General features: G+C 41.1%; 1 protein-coding gene across 2 annotated transcripts in view; it reads left to right on the top strand.

The window, feature by feature from the left end:
• Nucleotides 1–22,316, top strand: part of CRMP1 (collapsin response mediator protein 1) — a 51,654-nt gene that overhangs the window by 14,434 nt on the left and 14,904 nt on the right. For both annotated transcript variants that reach the window (XM_067298244.1, XM_067298243.1), the window contains exons 2-7: nucleotides 2,958–3,046; nucleotides 8,317–8,501; nucleotides 10,466–10,630; nucleotides 15,816–15,877; nucleotides 17,004–17,084; nucleotides 19,897–19,965. In XM_067298244.1, the coding sequence (XP_067154345.1) occupies nucleotides 2,958–3,046; nucleotides 8,317–8,501; nucleotides 10,466–10,630; nucleotides 15,816–15,877; nucleotides 17,004–17,084; nucleotides 19,897–19,965 (651 nt within the window). The remainder of the gene's footprint in view (nucleotides 1–2,957; nucleotides 3,047–8,316; nucleotides 8,502–10,465; nucleotides 10,631–15,815; nucleotides 15,878–17,003; nucleotides 17,085–19,896; nucleotides 19,966–22,316) is intronic.

Raw genomic sequence — 22,316 nt, 5'->3', positions numbered from 1 at the left:
AACACTTTTTCTTCAGGATTTGCTGATTCATTGGAACTGAAATGTGTGTCAGAGATGTTTCCACGTTTATGAAGTCCTGATGAAAGCTGGGCAAGGCTCCACAGAAACCTGCCTGGCAGCTCGCCTGCCTGATGGCTTGGCAGGCTACCTGGGGAGCAGCCCGGGAGCCGGGGGCTTCCCGCGTTGCTGGTCGCTGGTAGCCTCATCTCCCACGGCTCCCTGTTCCTGACCAGGGGCAACCTCAGCCACAGGCCATCTCAAATTCAGACCTGTTCCCTCCTGCAAAAATTCTGAAAGGTTTGTATTTTGGTCTGAGTGGGGAGATGTCAAGAATTGAATGTTGAAAATCTCCACAGAGTACAATCTCTTTCTTTGCTAGAATTTCTTAGAACCTCTGAAGTTCTAAATTATGCTTGTCTTTCTAGCTAAACGTTCAGTCATCCGTTATAAACTGTAAGTGAGGCTTAATTTAATGGATGACTCATGTAACTGAGTGTTTTCTTGAAGCTGGGTTTGCATCCTTTTTAGTTTCAGATTATTTTGGCACCTTTGGGTGCTCTCACAGTAGAATACTACCAGAGTTTTCTGGTAATACCTGTTTTTGCCACCTATATATATATTTATATATGAAAATCATATATAAAATCTTTTGTCTCCCCTTATCCTTCTGGGGTTGCATTTCTTCTTTACTTTGTTTTTTCTTATTTTCCCAGCCTGTTACATTTGTTGCTATTCATTATGCATCTTCTCCTGTTTTAAAAGAAAAAATGTGAAGAATCTTGATGAGTGTGTGGATTTTTTGACTCATTAGCAGCAGCAGATGCGGTGGCCTGGTAACATTCCCTGCCCATTTCAATGAATTTTTGCCTCCTTGGAGTTGGACAGTATTAATGTTTCGGGAGGTAACTGAACAAGCCGAAAAAGAGCTCACAAGATGGTGGTCTCTGCAGGTCAGCAGGCCATGTAGTGAATCATCATGGTGAGGAGATGCAAGTGCAGGCACATGGCAGGATAATTCATTACCTTTCAGGCTGCTGATTCACAAATCCTGCAATTACAAGTGACAGAAGTGGCTGGGGAGAAAACACGGAGCCTGGGACGGCAAAATCCAGATCGAGGACTTGCACACGTCCCCATCCTTTAACCGGAGGCAGGTCCTGGGGTCATGTTTCACTGTAGGTCTGGCCCTGGGTCCCCCCCCAGGTTCACCTCGCTGCTTTGGCACACCAAGAGCCTCAAACCTTCTGTGTACATGCTCTTTTCTCATGCATTGTATTTAAAATGTCTTTATAAAAGATGGCTGGTTTGTCCCTTCTTTCTTTTCTAGAATGATATAGACAGCTATATAGGCTTTGAACCTGCAAAATGCTGAAGTACAAGCTGAAGTTAAAGTAGATGTTCAGCATTAGGCTTATAACTGAAAAGTTATGCTGAAGAAAGACTGTTGTAATATCCCTAACTCTGACGTGGTGTTTTTTTATCTATAGATTTCAAAGGAGCTTTGTATCGTTGTCCTGGTTTTATAGATGAGGAAACATAACAACTTGTTTAATTGTTTTCTAAACTGGGAACATGAGACACACATGCTTTATATGAGTCATGAGTCATCCTGGAATTAAACCAAGAATCGAGTCTGGAGTGAGGAGTGTAAAACATGGGACAAAATGGAGATTCTTAGTTATTTGGTGATCAAAGGGAATAATTTGCAATAAGCAGCTTTTTTTTTCCCTCTATGAATGGGAAAAGAAGGTTCTGACTGCTGTAGAGGTTCTCAGCATTCACAGTTACTTGACAAAGGCCTTTCCAAAAACATTATGTATTGAAGTTACAGGCTTTCCTTGTTTCTGGGTAGGTTGTAGGGTACAGGCATTTCCCATGTGACTTCTTGAAAGAGGCAGCTCAAGTATTGGTTATCAGGAACATGCAGTAGTAAAATTTGCTTTCTGTAAAATGTATTTTTTGCCAATCCAGTGTAACCATTTGAACTAAGAAAAATGAAAACAGATGGTTGTTGTGAACAGTGCCCCAGCAGACTTGATGTTTGAACAGTTCTTTACAGAGCAAATTTTTTGCTTAGTGGCACTATAAAAAATACCAGGACACAGTAGTTCTCTCTTATCGTATGATATTTCAGGTAAACCTGTCTTTGGAGACTGCCCTCCCCTCCTCACTGATGGCGTGGATAAGAAACGCAGTGGGGAGCCTCAGTACAGGCTGCCCCCCCGACCTACCTAATTAATATGCTTTGAAGTGCATCTGCAGGAATCACAATCAGGCAGTAATTCATTCTTCATGCCCTCAATCTGCACGCAGAAATGGCCAACTAGAGCCTAGATTTGCTGTTGCATCTCAGTAACACAGGAGAGGATATGCGAGCTGTGGGCTGTGCATCTTGGCTGCTCTGGGGAACAGCTAAGTAGATCCTACTGAGCTGGCTTGTCTGAAAGCAGCTTCCACAGCCAAGGACTTCTGCATTACAGAGCTCAGCAGCCTCTTCGGACCTTATCCCTTCCCATCCAAGCTCTGTTACTGCTCCAGGGCTGATAAGAGTCCCAAGTAAGTCAATCTTGGCCGTTCCAGTGTTGAGCAGTTTATTCTGGGGTGGGGGTGGGGTTCTTTTCCCCTTTTGGCCTCTGTACAATGAGGAGGTGGTAAAAAGGGGATGTAGCAGGATATCAAGACCAGAAATTATTTCTACGTGCAATAAATTCTGCTTTGAGGAAAAGACGACTGTGATGACCATTGTTTCCCAAAAGCCAGTTAGAAACACTCAGTGAAACTACGATTTTCCCCTCCACTGTGTATGTATCCACCTGAATCTGTGACGCAAATCTATAGAATGAGTGCTATGATGTCAGTGGCTTTGTATATTATGTAAGCCTATTTGGTGTCATCAATTCATTGTTATGTTTATTTATTTCAACAAAACCACATTTCTTCCTTTTTTTTTCCCCCAGAGTGACCGACTACTCATTAAAGGTGGAAGAATTATCAATGATGACCACTCCTTCTATGCAGACATATACCTGGAAGATGGACTTATAAAGTTGGTTTTTTAAATATTGAACTTTTTTGCATGCCTATTAGTGCAGACTAATGTGATTTCTTGATGGTGCTGACATGAAATCTTGCAGCCAGCATCTTGGTTACTTCTTGATGGGGGGTGATAGTAGTGGAGTGTTTAATTATGAAATTCTGCCCCCCTTTTTTTTTTTTGCTAAGATTAGATAAGCAAAAATTCCTTTACTGTAAGTTGAAGGTCCTTACTCTCTGAACAATTTCTTCAAGACAGTCAAGCATAGGCAGGCAAGTAGGATCTCTCAGTGCAAGAGGTAATGGTAAGGACGATGGATATTTTCTGAGTCTATGTATGGCAGGAGGCTCATTACTGCATTTTTTTCCCACACCTAAGCTGGGGCAGATGCAGCCATGCTGTACAGGATTGTGTGCTGTACAAGCATGCCTTGTGTTACACGGTACTGATGGGGACTAACTCCTTCTTAGTCCCCTTGGTGGTGAATTCCTAAGCACACTATGTTCTCTGTGTACAACAGTGTTGAGCATTGCTCACATGTGCCTTTTCTTGCTTAGAAAAGGGTATTTGATCTTTAATCTTTGAAAAATTAGAAGGAGAATCCTACTGATGTATCAGGATGTAAAATACAGGATCTGGGAAATTATTCTGTAGCTAAGTATGAAATACATGTTACTGATAGCTGGGGGAACAGTAACAGAGATGTCTGTTCATCTAGCTTTAGTGGTCCTACCCTGAGCTGGTAGAGATAAGGGCCTCCTAATTTTGCTGGGTTATGCAGTGTGTACAAGCATTATGGTGTATACAAGGATCAAAGCCGCCTTTTTGACTGCCAAGCTTTTCATTAGTGACCTAATCAAGTTTGGTCTCCAGAGGCTGCAATTTAATTCACAGAAACATGATTATGATTATTTAGTAAATAATTCATTACCTGTTTGTTTTCAGAACTGCTTCCTAAGTAGATATCATCAGATTAAAAGTCTGCTTCTTTATATGTCTGTGCCTACTTGCATCATTCATGATTCAGGTTATTATAACAGAAAAAATGTAAACACTTGTTTTCAAGGACTATGCAGCTTTCTTTTTAATGCTTCACTCTAGTTTTCCTGAAGTAGTGTTACATGCATTGCAGAAATGTAAAAGGCACATATTGTTTTAACTGGAAAAGGCACAAAACTTCGGAACATCCTTTTCTTTCTTTTTTAACAGCAACAATCAATTATGTTGTATTCTCTCTCATAGGTGTTTTAGTTGAGTTTTTCTCTGTTTTTGTTTGGTCAGATGCACATTTTTGAATTGTCATTTGGAAGCATCAGATTGGATTTAACAACTAAGTGCATGAGATGCTGTGAGTCTGAAGCTGACGTGAATTTTTGGCCTTCATTCCAGAAGAGTACTTGCATTGGTTCTTGCTATGTTAGCAATGACAAGCTTTCAGGTGCCCTGCCATTTAGCGCCCCTTGGTTAAGTGCAAAGACTCCCTCTGAAATCCCTGTGCGGATCCATATCTCCAGGGTGTATCTCAGAGACAACAAATATTAATAATGAATAGAGGGACAAGACCTTAATTTTTAAAATGTCTGTGTCTTTGCATAAAGAAGCAAATTCGCTATTCAATATCCTGAGTTGTGACTGGTTTCCTGGATTTAGATGACCTGAGAGTTTCCTGTGTAAACTGTGTAAGAAGTCCTGCCTGGAGACACTCTGTACCTAAGCTGTGAGGGCATCTGGGTGTGAGATGGGTTTGAGTCCTACCTGTGCCTCGTTCAGAAGATAAGTTCTGCAGTCCAGGAAAGTGCTGTATTTTCTAGGGTTGGTCTCTTTTAGTTTCTCCAGCTAGAACTGCCCGTTGTGTCTAAATATTTAACATAGTTTTTAAATGTTGCTTAAGATCCTTGGAGCAGGATCTTGAACCACAGCCATGCACATTTCAAATGATGCCCTAATTCTCCAACTGTAGATCCTTCTGATAATATATATAATACTTTCCACAAAATGGAACAGACACTAAACCACTCAGCCCAGAATAGGTAATGGTGCGGCTGTTTTGCTGGGGTACAAAAGATCTGGGTTTAACTTCCTATTTTGCAGTGGAAACTAACTGGAAAATAGAGGATTGGGTTTCTCTTGCAGACTAATGAGGTAAAGGAGGGTTTTCTATAGTCTGTGTACTGACAGATTATTCTGCAGAGATGAATGCACACATAATCTTTAATGTATTTGAAGAGTATCTATAGCTTTGGAAGAATATATAAGATAAATGCTTTTTCCTGCCAATCAAGGCTCAAAGTGGCTCCCTAGGTACAAGGCAGAATTGGTGCATGTGCATTTTTGCTAGCTGAAACATAACTCTGTGCAGTCAGATGGCAGCTGAGAAGCAGTTCTTTGGTATCCAAATAGTAATTTAGATATTTAGTAATTTAAATTGCCGTTGGTACATAAATAATAGATTTTGCCTACATCTATCTGGCCTTGTTATCCACATGAGGAAATGAGCCCTGATCTCTGTGCCAAGCGGGAGGGCACGTTGGCTGGTGCTGGCTGTGTCCCCGCCAAGGGAGAGAGTCGGGTCAGTCTGGACTGGGGTGGGCTAAGGAGCGCGCAGGGGGGCAACTGGGGCTGGGGCTCCAGAGCCGAGCCCATGGCAACCCGCCTGAGAGACCTGGGCTTTTGCAGGGACCCTGATAACAGCTGAAATACCTCCACTGACTGCTGGAGGAATTTTTCAGCCTCATTAAGTTAAGCTTATGAAGAGCTGAAGCTTGATCTTTCCATTAAGCTTTAGGCAGCTTGTATATGACAGAATTTACCAGTTTGTTTTACTGGAGATTAAAGACTATATCAACTTTCTGTGAGTCTGAGTTTTCTAGTTAGCTAAGTGCTAGCTGGTGCATCAGAAAACCAACTCAATCATTTATATAGTGCCTAGAATACAGTGATCTGTATTATCACATTTTTCACCCACGAGTAACTGAAACCTGTGCTTATTAACACACACTTATTAATGAGTGAGCAATTCAGGAGACCTGACACATTTCCTCTTCCTCTGTGCCTTAGTCAGTCAGAAGAAAAGCCACCGTGGATGTTGGTGAAGATCACCCTTCTCCCAGGCTGAATCTTGATGCCAGGGCAAGCGATGAGGCTGGCTCCTGCCAGGTCACAGCACAGGCGCATCCTCAAAGACCATTTGGCCACACATCACTTCAGCAGAGGTGACTTTCCCAGTCACCAGATACGCTGGTAGATAGTGATTGTGGAAGAAAATATAAATGAATTGCATTTGTATTTTTGCGTAGGTTTTCTTTAACATTGTTATTTTCAGAAGGTGTGGTAGTCCTCCGAGTGCTGTTCCAGTTTTAACATTGTATTTAAAGGAGATGGTAGTAGAATTTTTTTTCCACTTTTTTTTTTTTTTTGTTATAGAAACACTGTACAGAGCTTGAGGAATTGTTCTGATTAAAGTTTTAGGGATGGATTCAACTAATGGACATTAGTGTAGCACCATTACTATCCATGGGGCCACAAAACTTCATGCAAGCTATCAAATTGCCCACTGATCTTGGGTTGGAGTGCCCTGTGGTAGGTCCTAGCAACTCAGATTTTAGCAGCAGAGGAGTCTCTTGCAATCTGTTTGTGCAATTTGATGTGCTGGCCTGCTTCTGGGTTTTGCATACATACGAGTTCCCTGTTTGTCACCGTACCGTTAGCACTCCTCACCACTGTAAACAGGTTATGACATGCTCCCGGTGCAATATGTGTTGATGAATATTAGACGTTAGACATGGAATTGTTCAGCTTCATGCTGTGATACTGTCAGATCCCACTAGCTAACCGCTTTTGGATTTGTTCAGCACTGAACAACAGAGACCACAAGTCTGGGTACTGCAGGGGAGTTTGCTAATTGAGTGACTGTTCTTCCCTCCAGCCAAAACCTAGAGCACTGGGGGAGCCAAGCTGCTGGAGGTGACATTTTTGCACAAGATATGAAACAAATTCTTGACCTCTTGGGGCTATTTATTAACTCTGGTGGTTTGGCTAAATTCCAGTCTGAATAATTTTCCCTGTTATTTTCACTGGTTTTAATTAACGGTTATATTCCTTTTCTGTTCTAGCTTGTTGCAGTTGGCTGTTAATCAGTTGCTGTGCCTTACTCTGTAGGTGGGAGTTGCATTTTAATATAGGAGAAACAGCTTCAGCATCTCAGATGTCTGGGGTGTTTATTGCTGTGGATAAATGTTATTTTATCCCAGACAAAAGGAAATGAAGACCCGGACTGTGTGTCAGTACCATGAGATAACTAAATGAACTTTTACTATCTTAGAGGTAGCTCTAGCCCCAAATATACTAAGGTGTAGCAATGCAGGGATATGGCTTCCACACAGAACCATATCTTTTCCTATTTGACAGGAAACCATGAGAAGAAGACATAAAAAATGTAATATGATTTAAAGTTAAAAGTTAATTTACCCTGAGTTGGGTCCATGAACACTAAGGGTATTTTCTTTGTAAGTGTCTGGGGTTTGCTTGATATCAGCATGGGAGACAGACTAATATTTTTAATAGTTAAAAGAAAAGTTGTTTTGGAAAACCGAAGGAAAAAAGATGACAACAGTTAATTAACATTATTTCTATACTATTATGTGGAACGTTTCACTGAGTTTTAACTGTGAGAGGAGGATGAAGAATCTGTGACATAGCAGAATAGAAGTGTTTGGTTCTCAGATATGTATTTCTATATCTTAGAAAATGTAGATTTATTTTAAGAGTAAATCTGCATTAGCTGGTTATAAGGTAATTATAACTTCCTTCTGATGTGCACTGTGATTCTGCAATATATTTACAATGCCAACCTGCCGTCATTTTGACCTGTGTTTTTCGGTTTTCATTTAAGAACTTAATATGCAAAACTGGAGCCCCCAAGATAATGTTAACTATAGACATCTGTAATTGTTTAAAGATAGGACACTTAAGTCTCACCCTGAAGTGTGTAAAAAATACTGTTTTTATGGATGGTGCATTATAACTTCTTTACTGGCCACTAGAGCAGCACAAAGCAACCAGAGCACAGGGACCAGCTAAGCAGGTTTGAAAATGCTTTGTTCTGCCAGTGCAATACAGAGCAGCCAGAGCGTGTATTTGAGTTTTCCCTCTCCTTCATGTTCCCAGTTCTTTCTGCCTCTTGTATGGCCCCATGGTTCCTCTCCCCTAAATGCCTCAAATTGCTTCTGTCTGCTGTGCTTCTTTGTTTAAGGAAAATAATATTGCCTTTCCTTACTGCCTAGGCAAATAGGAGAAAATCTCATTGTTCCTGGAGGAGTCAAGACCATAGAGGCTAATGGGCGCATGGTTATTCCTGGGGGAATAGATGTCAACACTTACCTACAAAAGCCCTACCAAGGAATGACTGCTGTTGATGACTTCTATCAAGGCACAAAAGCAGCACTAGCAGGAGGCACCACCATGATCAGTGAGTACTAGAGATACTAGCTCTTCACATCCCAGGCGGAAGCTCAGGTAGCACTTGTGGGGAAGCGGTAGCTACAGAAATTTTCATATAGATTTTCTGAGGTCTTCTCCAATGAATCTTCAATTTTCTGGGCACTGTGAGATTTGAGGTCATTATGGCTGCAGAGATGACCTGAAAATGAACCTACCCTCAGAAAGAAGCATCAGCATGGGAAAATGTCTCTTGAATTACCTCTCTTAAATTCAGAACAAGCATGAGGAATACTGTCAGGGATTTTTTTTTAAAAATGTAGTTAGTGCTATACCTATATGAGACAACAAATCTGATAAAGTTGTTTTGTTCTTACTTAAACACTTCAGAGACTTTGGAAATGACAAGGTGCTTATTTATGAAACTGAGTATGAGACCAGGATTTGAGGAAGTCCAAACCAGAGATGTCCTGGAAGAAGATCCTTTTTGGTGGAAGGGAGAAGTGTTTCTTGTTGTTTAACATCCTTCTTCTGCATATCAGATTGCAGAACAAGATTCATCTCTTTCCTCCCAGCATTTGTTTGGCCTAGTTAAGACTTTGTGAGGGAGTTTTTCAGGTAACATAAATTGTCATTGCTTCCTCGTGCAGAGGAGCTGCCCAGTAAGGTTTTGCTCCCACTGAATTAAGGGATGTGGCTACTTTTCTGGAGTGGTGTTATATGCTACTGAGCAAATATGTGAAAGGCAATGAGCACAAAATACACTGCTATTCATTACTTTTGTTAATAACTTCTTCAGTGTATGTTCTTCAGTTGAGGCTTCAGGTGTCTTTATAGCCATCTCAGAGATTCAAGTCTTCCATTACCATCTTCTCTGTGTGGATAAAAACTTTTCACTTTGAAGCTAATGTGCCACATTGTACAGTATAATTTCAGCAAATATGGCAGGAGATCAGTAATTTCCCCTCTGCTCTCTTTCTGTTGTCCGTGTGGCTCACATTTGTGATACTGTTTTAAATAGGTGCTCCAATGCAATCACTGGAAAGCTTATTGCTTTGTTGACAAAGTGACACTTAGCTGCTCATGCAGTTAAGTATGTCTGCATCAGTGAAGACGCTGAAAAAGACTTTTCTTGCTGGATAACTGTTTAAGAGTTGTGCTTTTGGTTTGTTTCTTGATGCGTAGTGCTTAAACCTTACGGTGGTTATTCTGATCACAACTGTATGCTGCTTAATCAAAAGCCTGAAGCTCATACATCCATTTGTGCAATATAATGTTTGCAGACATCACCAGTAAGCCCTTACTGTGTTTCCTTACTTCCTTTTGACCCAGTCTTGTCAAAGGATAACTATATATATGCATGAGTAATCCTGTCTTTATGTCATTCAGCTTAGTGGGATCACCAGATGCAGCAAGCCTTAAGACAACTAAGATGCATAGTTTCAGCACACTCAATCTGCCATGTAGTGTGGCTGAGTGTTTATGCTTTACATCTTTTCTGTTCAAACACTTGGCTGTATTCCCAATTCTGTCTGCTGAGAAAGCATGCAACATCTCCATTGATTTATTGGTAAGGCTGAGTGGGCCAATTCAGTGGCTGTGAGGCACTGGTTAATAATCATACTAACTATGAAATACTTAGAAATAAACACATCAGCCAAAAAATGCAGATAAGCTCAGAACTTGTGGTTTCTTAGAGAAGAATAAAAGGAAGAGCAAATGTTCCCTAAACTGTGGGATGTTTAAATCTACCCTTGTGTGTCTATTGATTGTGCATCAAACAGGTTGCCAGGCTCAGCTTTAGCACAGACTGTTCCACAAAATCTGCTACACCTAAGACAGTAGGATGAGGCTAACAGCCTGAAATTACAGTGTGCACTCAAAGTGCCTCTAAGGAATGCTGTTTTGTCCTAGATGCTGGAAGACTAGTTACAGACACCCAAGAACTATGACCAGGAAGTAGTCTGGGTAATGGACACTCAATCTCTTTTTCAGTTGACCATGTGCTCCCAGAGCCTGGATCAAGTTTACTGACCTCCTTTGAAAAGTGGCATGAGGCAGCTGACACCAAATCCTGTTGTGATTACTCTCTCCATGTGGACATCACTAGCTGGTATGATGGGATTCGAGAAGAGCTGGAAATACTGGTGCAAGACAAAGGTTAGTGAATGAAAATGAACAGTATTTGTGTTTTTACTGAAATGTCATACGTAGGTCAAATTTTGAAGTATTTTGATGGATACATTATCTAGAAAAGAAATGCACAGGTACAAGGTGTGCTGCCCAAAATTCTGCACTGCCTTGAACTTTTGTATTCATTTGCTGTTGTGTGAAATAGACCTAAGAGTTTGTGAATTAGTGATAATCAGCAACAAGGCCACTGGAGGGAATGGATTTGCCCATATAGGCAAGGAAAACTAACAAACACATTTGTGTTATCAGGTAGAAATATATCACTTCACACTTGCTTGTGTGTGTGGAAATAACTATGCAAGGTTCAGGCACTGCATAGTTAGATTTTATTGGAAGATAAAACTCAGACATCAACATTTAGGGTAATCCGCACAGTCACCTCAGATCCTCCATTTGATGATTGGAGAGAATGAGACATTTAAAGGTAGCAGTTCAAATTTTAGCTAGACTGGAATCTGCCCATTTAGTTGTCTCGAGCTAAGCCCAGATATCAAAGGCCAGATCATCACATGTCTGAAAAACTAGCATCACAGGCTATTGCTCATTTATCAGCAATGACTGAGGGTACTTTACATGCTTAGACTAGAAATTGTTATAAAACATGGTTATATTTTGAAAATGGGATCAAGATGTTAAAAAAAAGACAGCCTAAAGTTAGGTTCCTAATATTGAAAAAATGTCCTGATTTTCTCAAGTGCTTGGTCTCCTGTGGCTTTCCCTGAAGTTACTAGAAAATACTTTGTGTCAAGACTTAGAGAAACCAGGTCACTTATTTAGGAATCTATTTAAGACATTTACGGGCTTGATTCAGTTCAATTAACTACTGTCACATGAGATGCTGTAGGTTATCCTATCTGGACTCCAGCTACCACTCCAGAATAGCATAGATAAAACCTCCCAGAAATCCTGTCCCACATATGCCAGCTCAGTGTGAATATCTATTATATGGCAGTAGCACCAGATACCTATGTGTGGGCAGTTGAATTTAGCCTTCAGAAAATAATAATTTTGATCTAGTTCCTTGAAATTCTGCCTGCTAGCATGGATTTTCTGTCCAGAGACATATCTTTTCAAATATTTTTTGCTTCATAAATTCTTTGAAAATTTATGGGTATTAACTAGGAAATATTTTCTGAGACTGTACCATGGGTAAATCAAAATGACCCTTGTGTTGGGAAATCTAAGTTAGGTGTAAGCAGCATCCTTTGCAAGATGTAGGGCTAGTGATGAATTAGATTTGAAAATTCTCTTTATATAAAAATGTACTGTCAAGGTAGAAAAACAAAGTAAAAACCCATCTTTTGAGTGGGCAGTTGTTCACTGAGATACTACCGAAGTGCAGTCACACATAAGAATTCATGCTGTATTGCAGCATGGTAACAGTACGTTTGCTATATAATCAGATTTTAGGCAACAAAACACTTCAATCAGCAAGATTATGTGTAATTTGAACAAACTGTAGCTGGTCTTACATAGTTCTTTATAATATAGGTGATTTTTTTCAAGGTAATGACATTTGTCAACATTGATGGTGCCTATTTGTGCTTTTCCCCTGTTATCAGCTTTGATAACACGGATACACCACTGTGAATTAGCTGACTGAGCTATCAAGGAAGTATACTGCAGCTTGTTTCAAAGGTTAGCCGTTATTTTTCAGAGCTCAGAGATCACAGATGGCTCAGCACTCCCAAATGTGCCTGAGGGCTTACATTAAAAGCCTGGTGCAGACAATTGGGTTAATAGTTTTCTCCAACTATTGAAATGTGAGTTTTCAATAGAAATCTGAGCTGCCTTTCACTCTTCAGGGGAAGCAGGGATCTGCTCTTTGGTTCCTGACCAAGGACGTGTGATGGGGTCCTCAGTGGCTCTTTGATGGGAATAGCATTAGGAGGTCACCTTCCTTCTCATGGATGCTGCAGTATGTCTCCAACCAGTCAATGTAAATTACTCTCATGTGTTAGGAAACACAAAGTAAGGGAGGGTAAGAAAGCACAAATGCAATAGGAAATATTTCAGCACGGCAGGAGCTTTCAAATTAATGGATAATATCTGTTGATAATTGGAAACATTTGGGCCAGATTGTTGGTCTTGATGTCAATGGAGAGACACTGGTTTTCATCAGCTGAGAATCTGGACTGAATTTGTTTTCCACTGATTGTCTGGTGGGTTATTTAGCCAAATACAGGGCTGAGTTAATCACGTTTCAATGTTGAGCGTGCCTCGTACAGTCTCAGTATGAATCACAGGGGAGCTCACCGAGCAGCTGCTGAGATGCCCTTGTCATGAGTTATAATTGAACAATTAATCAGTCTCAAATCAATACAAAGCTAATTTAAAGAGAAATGCTTTAGAAGGGCTTGGAGGTTTTGTAGAACCAAACGTTGATCATAAAAGACTCAGGCTTGTAAATTTTCAACAGTCCATCTGTGACTATGAATCTCACATATGTGTAAAGGACCAACAGACCTGAACTCTGCTGATGCAGAGAGCTCACTGGTTCCTGTAACTACTGTGCTTTATCACTGTTCGAAAAAACTTGTAGTCTTGCCTGAAATTTGGAGAAGATTCTGCTAAGTGCTCCTGGCACTGAGAACAAGCATGCACCTATGACATTAAGAAGAATGTAGTGTGTAACAAATATTAAGCATTAAGTTAAATCAGTAGTGGACCAGATCTTCTCTAGCTCCACATATTTCCTTCCGGTGACTATATTGAGGGATTATACGTAAGCATTAGGCAGAGAATCTAATCTTGGATATCTATATATGTGTACTGACTTTATTTTATCTTGGTATCCTATAAAAGGACACTATTTGCAAGATAGAACAGTTTAAACTGTCTCTCCTGTTAGCTGTAAAGACAGCCTGTGAGATGCCCTTCTACTTTGTATCTATCTGATGCAGTAACTGGGAGCATAGGTTCACATTAGATTAGAGTACTCTTTTTCTGCACTGTAGGAACTGTAAATAAAGAAGCAGCTCAAGATCCTGTGATGGGATCCCTCCTGGGATCACTTCTACTCTCACTGACTTCGGAGAGAACATTCACTTGACTGGGAGCAAAACTCATACTACTTTCATCAAGGTCAGGAAAGGGCCTAAGAAGATATGAAGGCAACTAAAGAAAAGGGGAGAGAATTTATATTACTTGGATAGATGTATGTCTTCCAACTATAGTACCCAGAGAAAACTGCCTTATTTCCTGTGGGACTGTGATTAAATTAATTACCTTTGGCTAGATCTCAGTGGAAAAGGGAGAGCAATACATAACCTAGTTCTTTGCTCACAGAAAGATGTATACAAGACGATCCAGCAGCTTGCCATCACAGGGGCTAGTTTGCATACTTTGGACTAACCCAGATATGTCTCTCCCATTGCCTCATGCATGCATAGTCAAACATGCAAAAAGTGGCTCTGAGGTCCAGGTGTGGGTTTGTGAAGAGAAAACAGAGCTTTCCTCAAAGACCGGTTGAATACGTGCTGAACATCAGCAGGGTGGTGGCAATTGGTCAGAGGGAGGCTGTAAGTATTGGCCTCAGTGAAGGTGCAAATCAGGCTTAAAGGTTTCAGAGCAGGAACATATGGAGTACATCGAAACTGTGTAATGAGGAATAGGCTGAGTGATCATAGTTAGTAAAATCCAGGTGTGGTTTTGGGGAATATGAGAAATAGGAAAAAAAAAAGTTATTCTGTCTGAGATCCAAAGGTCTCATCCTGGGGGGATCTAGCAGCCCCAGTGCCTGTGTCGCCTAGTGGCACTCAGGGCATGGATGGCTGCTCGAGACTGGCAGGGCTGGTGGGGTCTGGCAGCTTGCACTCGATTTGCTCCATGCGAACGTCAGTGGGGGAAGGCCAGCTCTCTGTGTTTCTTCATGAGCTGCTTTGGCTTAACAGGAAGACACAATAACACAGATTGTTTCAAGGTTTTATCCTGCATGTAAAGTGTATCCTCAGGTATTTTAGATTTGAAATTGTGAATAAGCAAATTTTCTGCCTGAGCATGAACAACCAAACCCTCTGCCTGACGGTATGTCTGCGCATGTCTAGACTCACAAAAATGTGACATCTTCATCAGGCAACCTTATTCCTTTAATGTAGCCAGTGTGAATAACATGAACAGCTCTCTTTCTTTTTCCTTCTGCCCCAGGAAGCACAGTTTTCATGATAGCTATTTTGAAATGTAGCATACATGGCTTAAATTTATTTTCCTTTAAGCTAGAAAACTCTGAAATCAGTCCCTGAACCAAACTGAGGAGGCTGTTAGTAGACTAAAGATTAAGGCAAGTTTATAAACTAATATAATTTCATACGTACAGAAGATATCAACATAAGATGTTTGGAATCCCCATTCTCTTAGAATATGAAGCTGTGTAACCTCTCTGGGCAAATCTTTGAAATAAACAGGAAAAACATGTAGTGATTCGAATACAGTTGGTTTTTGGCCACCAACACTCAACACTAGCATTTCTTACTGATTTCTAAAATTTGGAGCTGTCATCTTTCATAGTTCTGTATTATTGCCAACATGAATCCCTTCATCTTTGGAAGAAAGAAGAAAAAGTGTGCCTAGCCTCACTTGTAGCTGATTTCAAACTTTGATTGATTGATTGGTTTCATTCATTCCCAGCATCTATCATCAGCTAAGCTGGGCACTTGGGCAGCAGGGTCAAGAAAAAGCAAGTCCATACACAAATTCAGATAAACAGTTCCCACAGCTTCTCAGCACTTTGGGGAAATTTAACTAGAAGTATCTTGGCTAAACATCTTCTATACTGAAAAACACAATTTCAGGTCAAACTGAAATGATTTACGGATTAGCTAAAGAAACCTAAAAATTTCTTTTTAGGCTAGTGATTCACAAAACCCTAAACTTCACAAGTTTGATGAGGTCATGTTTGTTTTAGCCACTGGCATTTGAGATTTGGCTACAAGCAATTCTATATGCAGTTGAGCTGGGTTCCTCCAGGACTGAGTGCAGGCAATCCATAGCAGTCCAAAGAGAAGAGGAGATTCAGGCTTCTAGTCATAATAGCTGTAATACATCTGTGGATTCATGTTCTTTTGATTTATTTTTCTGGAAATTTGGGTTTGTTCAAATAAGATGTAAGAATTCACTTAACATGGCAACACCTTTATATTTTGTCTTGAAACAGGTGTGAACTCTTTTCAAGTCTACATGGCCTACAAAGATCTTTACCAAATGTCTGACAGCCAGGTATTGCTCTGAATCCTTTCATTGCTGTGATTTGTCCTCTCTTTCATGATCTCCCTCTCAGCACCTGAGGATTTGTTAAGGCTGAACCCCAGGGAAACATTCCCATTGCCTGGAGTGGAATTAGGGGAAAGGTACAACTGAGGAATTTCTCTGGAGGGTCAGTTCAGAACAGGGCTAAACTGCCAGTGTTCCTTTGAGTGCATGACATTCAACTTCTGCAAAGATTATTTGGTGTCTCCCAGTATTGCAACCACTCAGCACCACTCAGGATTTTGCCCGGGACTTTAATTTGCTTTAGCTTTGCAATATTCTGGGTCAGAGAGAGAAAAATAGATGAAACACTCTAGGCGGTGACAGTGTTGAGATTTCAAGAGTTTCTCTGTTGCTGCAGACAGCGAAAAGTGTGGTGTTCTCTGGAGGAGGTTGCCTTTTCTTGTTCGGATTGGAGATAACAATGAACTTGTTTGTATAGCCCTCATTCCAGATTCCAGACTCTTCAGCTTTCCCATTCACAAGTATCAGGTCACTGTAAATGGACAATGGCATCTGTTAGTAATAATAATGTTTGCTTATTCAGTTGAGAAAATGTTTCATTGTTACTTATCCTGGAGCTATACTTCTCAGGCTCTTAAATAACTGTTGTTACACCTCCAATGTATGTGGTTTTAATTGGAATTTTAGACTTAATAATGCATAAATATTGTCTCAGAGGCAGTGCATGCCAAATTCAACTTCCTGATGAGATTAGCAGGAGAAACATCTTTCAAAATGTCAAATGCACAGGTAAACTCATGCTCATTAACCTTTTTAAATGTGCATGTCAATCTGTGTATTCCTACCCGTTTAATCCTAGCCGAAGTGCCTTAGTGTGAAAGTGGGCACAATCTCATCCTGTGCCTGGCTGGTATACAAGGGTATATAAGCTCAGTGGTATATAAGATGGATGCTTACCAGTGAAACCTCTGGCTCTCTGTAGAGGTAAAGAATGGAAGAGGGAGATAATTTCCTATTCACCAAGCTAATTACCAGCACAAAAGGAGCAAAACTGAGATGAACAAAGAGGTCTGAGTGTTAAGTAATGTGTTTTCCTTATTCAGCAGTGTTTCCTTCTTTGTACTACCTGCAGCTTTATGAAGCCTTTACCTTTCTAAAAAGTCTTGGGGCTGTCATCCTGGTGCATGCTGAAAATGGAGACTTGATAGCTCAGGTGAGTGAACTGTGGTTTTTGTTTCACTTTGTGAGAAGATTCACATGAGCGAGGAGAAGTAAATCCCTCCAGTTAGGGTATGGATGGGAAAAAAGGAACTTGCTAGTGATGCATCTTTATTGGGTCTGATGTCTTATACACCACTGGTACAAACTGTGGGATGGCAGGACGGCGTTCCTCCTGCGTGCTTTGGCATAGCACCTGCGAGGTGGAGTAGTGATCCAAGCAGCTCCCGCCTTGGCAGCAGATGAGTTCTGGGTGAGGGGGCAAAAGGAAGCAAGAAGGTGTCTCCTGAATCCAACAGAGGCAAGTGAAGCAGAACAAACATCATAAAGCCTTGCTTGAAGATTTGGGGACACAATGAGGAGCTGGGAAGCTTTATGCTGACATTGCTGCTGCAATTACCAGCATAAGCAAGCATAGTGAGTTTAGAGTGGGTGGTAGAGCTCTCAGACCTATTTATTTTTTAGAAGGCACTTAGAAATCTCTAAAATTTTAGTATAAACCACCATCATCTTCTAAAACACTTAAAAATGTGCTTCATAGTGTAAGTCATGCTCTTGGAAGAGAACTCTCAGAAGCAGGAAATTGGACTCAAACTGATCATGTTCTATTAAAATAAGCCAGTTTCTCAGTGTATGCTTCGCAGGTGAGCTGAGCCAAGTAGCTATAGGCCTTACACTGGGGCGTGCTGTAGCTGTGACCTGTGCAACAGCAGATCGAAAGAGGTAGCCTGAGGACCATAGTCAAAAGCAAACCTCCCACCGGTCTTTCAGCGGCCAGCATTCCCCTATAAAACAGAAAGGGCAGGTTATGGGGGGAGGTATCATTATGATTGTATAAATCTGTGGCAGCTGAATATTTCAAGACTGTTGCAGAGATGCCTTCCTCTGATCCCTCATCTGTGCGCTGGCAGCAGGGTAGAGCCCCTCTGTGAGGCTCTGAGTGAGTGGACTGGTTTATCTGCTGAGCTCTTCAACTGCTGGCTTATCTGCTCAGGACTAGGCTGCAGAGCTGACAAAGAAATTACAGTAGATAAAAACACGTTGTCTGTCAGCTCTGGACTAGGGAAGCCACATTGTCTTGTGGCTGAGCCAAAATTTCAAGTGAATGTTTCATATGGTTAGGCAGTGCATATGGGCTCTTCCCATACAGGTTTGTTTATTTATTTGTTTATTTTTCCCTCAGTGGGATTCTGCCCTCTACATATCTGGTAGGAATTTAACACCTTTGAGAGCCTTCTTTCCCACTGTCATGTTTGGCCAAACTATTCATTGGGCACAAAAGGTACTAGTGAGGAATCAACAGGCACATATGGTGCAGTCGTATTCATCCCACTTTGGAACCAGGTGAAAACAGTCATTTCGATTCAAGAGGGGGAAAAAAAAGGAATTTCCCAGCAAGGTTAGTGTGATTTGAAACTACCAAAATATATCATTTACATTTTTAGCACCACACAAAATAGAACCAAAAGAGTTTTGCCATTCTTTGCCATTTTGATAATTTTTGTATAATTTAGTTTTAATTGTTTATTTATTATTGCATTTTAATTATCTGAAGTCTTTAACTTCCACTGTTCAGAGTTGTTGCATTTGGATTTAGAACATCTATTTTTAATAATAGCTATGAAATATGATTTTCTAACCCAAAATAATCTTAATTACACAGACAGATTAATAGGGTCCTCTACAGCCTTGACTGATTGCAGTGAGGGCAAAAATATATGTGAATATTAAGTTGCCCAGGTTTTGTTGAAGTATATTGGTAATGAGTTAGCTTTTCACCCTCAGGGACCTGGGATCAAATCTTTTTTAGATTACACAGTAAAGTATGTTAGGTAACTTCATCCTAGTCTCTAGGGGACATTTGTCTGTATCACAGAGTCATTACATTTGTTTTACTCTGTTCATTAGAGACCTGTGGGCGAGGGAGGCCAGGAATTGAGGCACATCATTAGCTCTGTATTTGCACCTTTGCTCTGTTGGTGGACCTGTATCCAACCTCAGATCAGAAATGGTTAATTATCACTTTCTATGGACAAGGAAATTTATTCCAGTGCCACTGCTTGACCTTAAATTAAAAGATTATTGAAGCCCCTTGTCTGTTTTTAAAAATTGCTCTCACTGGTGCAAAGCTTGACAGCACAAATTTTGTCTGACAACCCTCCATTTGCTTTAAGTAAGGCCTATTGAGGTGGACACAGTGCCACAGTGACCAGAGGCTGGAGGAAGGGTGTTTTTTTGCTTTCAAGAAAACATAATTTTAGTGATTCAACCTGTAGGGGAAAAGTGTTACAGAAAATCGGGTGACAGAAGAGAGGCTCCATCTGATAAAAGTCAACAATGCTGAAAGTTTAAAGAAAGTAACAATGCTTCATAGTTTGAAGATGGAGAACTTCTGTGAGTAAAGAAAGAATTACCATATGGAAACATCCATAACTACAATTTAAAACATTGATACCTGTTCCCTAGCCTGGTGTCCTGGTGTCAAATAAGACTTTCTTGTGGGCAGAGGAGACTTCAGATGGTGCAATCAAAATGGCCTGAGGCACAAATATGCTCTATCAAACTGCAGTGACAAATCCTCCTTTGAAATCCTGGCTGGCTGTACAGCGCAGAGGCCGGGGACATGGGGACAGTGTATTTAAAGCTGATGTTTTCGGTTGTCCTCCCACAGCAGCAGGCTTACTCGGCTGCATTTACACAGAGAAAAATGGGGCAGTCAGAAAATACAGTTGTTAATCCACAAGAGGATGTTGGATAGAAGCATCTTATGTTGTAGCAGTTGTCAGCATTCGTCTGTTATGTTTCAGGAACAAAAGCGTATCCTGGAAATGGGAATCACAGGACCTGAGGGACATGCCCTGAGCAGACCCGAGGAGGTAAGAGACTTCACTCATTTTGTAGTTCATGGAAATATTTTCTGTCGAGTACCTAATATCAGAACTTGGCTTCTGCTATGTGCAGATGACAGGCAGGCATGCGGGGGAAGGTGGCAATCTGTTTGTCCTGTGGTCTCTTCCAGTATTATTCGAAGTTCTAAAAAGTCTGAGTCCCCTTCAGCCCGTTTGCCTTAAATACCCTTGCTGCTGGCAGCAGCACGTTGCTTTGGGGTGGGAAAGGAGTGGCTGCCCGCGCACCCAGGAGTCACAGCTCCTTCTCACCACCCTGCCCGGAGGAGCGGACCCGTTGGGTTGCGAAATGTCTCCGTTTCCCAGGTCAAGTTTTTCTAGCACTTTGTAATCATCTTGGATCCCTACTGTGACCCCCACTTTGAAAAGTACAGCTCTGGCCCAAGAATGTTGTTATCTGCAGAGTGTTTCGGTTTTACAGCACAGGCGTGCAAACATTTTTGACTGTGATCCTTGCAATTTGATTTGCAACTGCAAATACCAGAATGAATTTCAGATTTCTTTCCATTTCCTAATCCCACTTCAGTTGTGATCTCATTCAGGATTGTGACCTCTAGTGTTGGACATGGGGTATCAGGCAAGTCCGTAACAACCTGTGGGTTAGGCTTTGGAGATACTGTACCTTGATTCATTAGTTTGTTTTGGCTGAAAAAATCCTTCTATAAGATGCATGTGTTTACATATACCATGCATATATGCACTCCCACATATAAATCTACACTTATGTCTGCAGATACATTTGTAGTAGAAATGCAGACTATAGAAATGCAAATATGTGAGAATGTGAAGATACTTCAAGGCAGCTCAATTTATGCAATTCTCTTTATAATAAAACCAGCCTCTTGCAAAGATCATCCTCGGCATCTGGAAAGCATTCTTTTTTTTTTTTTAAGAAGAAAAAAGTGAAGATATGTAAATGTCTCTTAATGTACACAATTCACACAGTTAATGGCATGATTGGGGGCAGTAGTGGGAAGTGACTGTTTTCCTTGAAGACTAAAGAGACAAGGCCTTGGGGATTTGAGGCTAAACTCAAAGAGATTGTTGTGGTTTGCAGATCTTTATATAACCTCTCCCCAAGGCAAAAGGAATGAACTTAATTGGTTGCATTCTTCTCTTGAACTGTTTATGTATTTTTTCATTTTTCTGTTTAACTTCCACCTAAATTGTTCTAAAAGAATTGAATCTTTTCCTTTTAATGAGAACAAGGGCCTAAGGAAAATCTGCCTTTGCAGTTTCCAGAAAGGAATTTTACATCTTTCTGACTATGACTGACTATCTGATTCCCAGTGCTGAGGTACGAGGGTCCTGCTTTTCTTCCTCTGCCTTCTGTGGGCACTTTTGGGGATCTGGGGATAAATTTTGCAATATAAGTCCTAGGAGAACCTGAAGTGACAGTGTTGGAAATGAGCACTCTAATTTTAAGACAAAATGTTTTACAAAACTGTGACAAATTAAGCCATGTGTTTTCAAAGAGGTTATATTACTAAATCTTTCCAGCACAACATCTGGAGAGAATTTTTTGTACTGTCACATCAGTATTTTCAGTCACGACAGATTCTTAGGTATTCAAATGCCGACGCTGTGAGTCTGTCTGGAAAGGAGGTATAAAACTGATGGCTGAGGAGGGGAGTCTTCACTGGAAGCAATGCTTGTCCACCTGCAGACAAATGTTTGGCCTGTACATCCCAGATGGCTCCCTTGAAGGAGATTGCGTTTACCCTTGCTGACAGAGGGGACTTACTGGGGGATGTTTCAAAGGTTTTTATGGATTATGTGCTAAATTTGGCCCATAGTGCTGAAGCTGCTGTTTGAGAATACTTTACATTCGCTCCCTCTTATCCTTACGTAAAGATTGCTTAGGGTAAGCTCTCAGGGAGAGCTCAGAGACTGGCTCGGTGCTAGGGCATTGTTTCCTTGCTCCCTTCTCCTTTTGTTTGCAGGCAAGAGGGAGAGGTTTGAAGTAGAAAGGAGAGAGGGAGGTAAGAAGGTACCCAGCAGCCATTTAGATGTAGCCTTTCCTGCAGGGCAGGCAGTTGTGTCCCACTAGAGAGTGCAGCCAAGCGAGGCTTGGTGCTTGGCGGGAGTGGGCTGCAGGGAGCAAGGCCTGGTGTGTCCTTTGGCAGGAGCAGAGAGGCGGTAGGTGGGTTTACCCCAACGTGAAGTGCCTGCGAATGGGTTAGCTCCCTCTCTCCCAGCTCTGCATATCTCTGGAATAAACAGAATCAACTCTTGGAGAACTGTTGCTAAACAGTGAAAGAAATGGTTCGTTCCTCCAGTTCGTTTTCCCTTCTCTCTGCTTTTGTAGTTAACATTTTTCC

This window comes from Apteryx mantelli, chromosome 5 (assembly GCF_036417845.1).
Source record: "Apteryx mantelli isolate bAptMan1 chromosome 5, bAptMan1.hap1, whole genome shotgun sequence".
NCBI classification, from domain to species: Eukaryota; Metazoa; Chordata; class Aves; order Apterygiformes; family Apterygidae; genus Apteryx; species Apteryx mantelli.
Note: the sequence above shows the minus strand (reverse complement) of the source record. Positions and strands in the feature narration are given on the sequence as shown.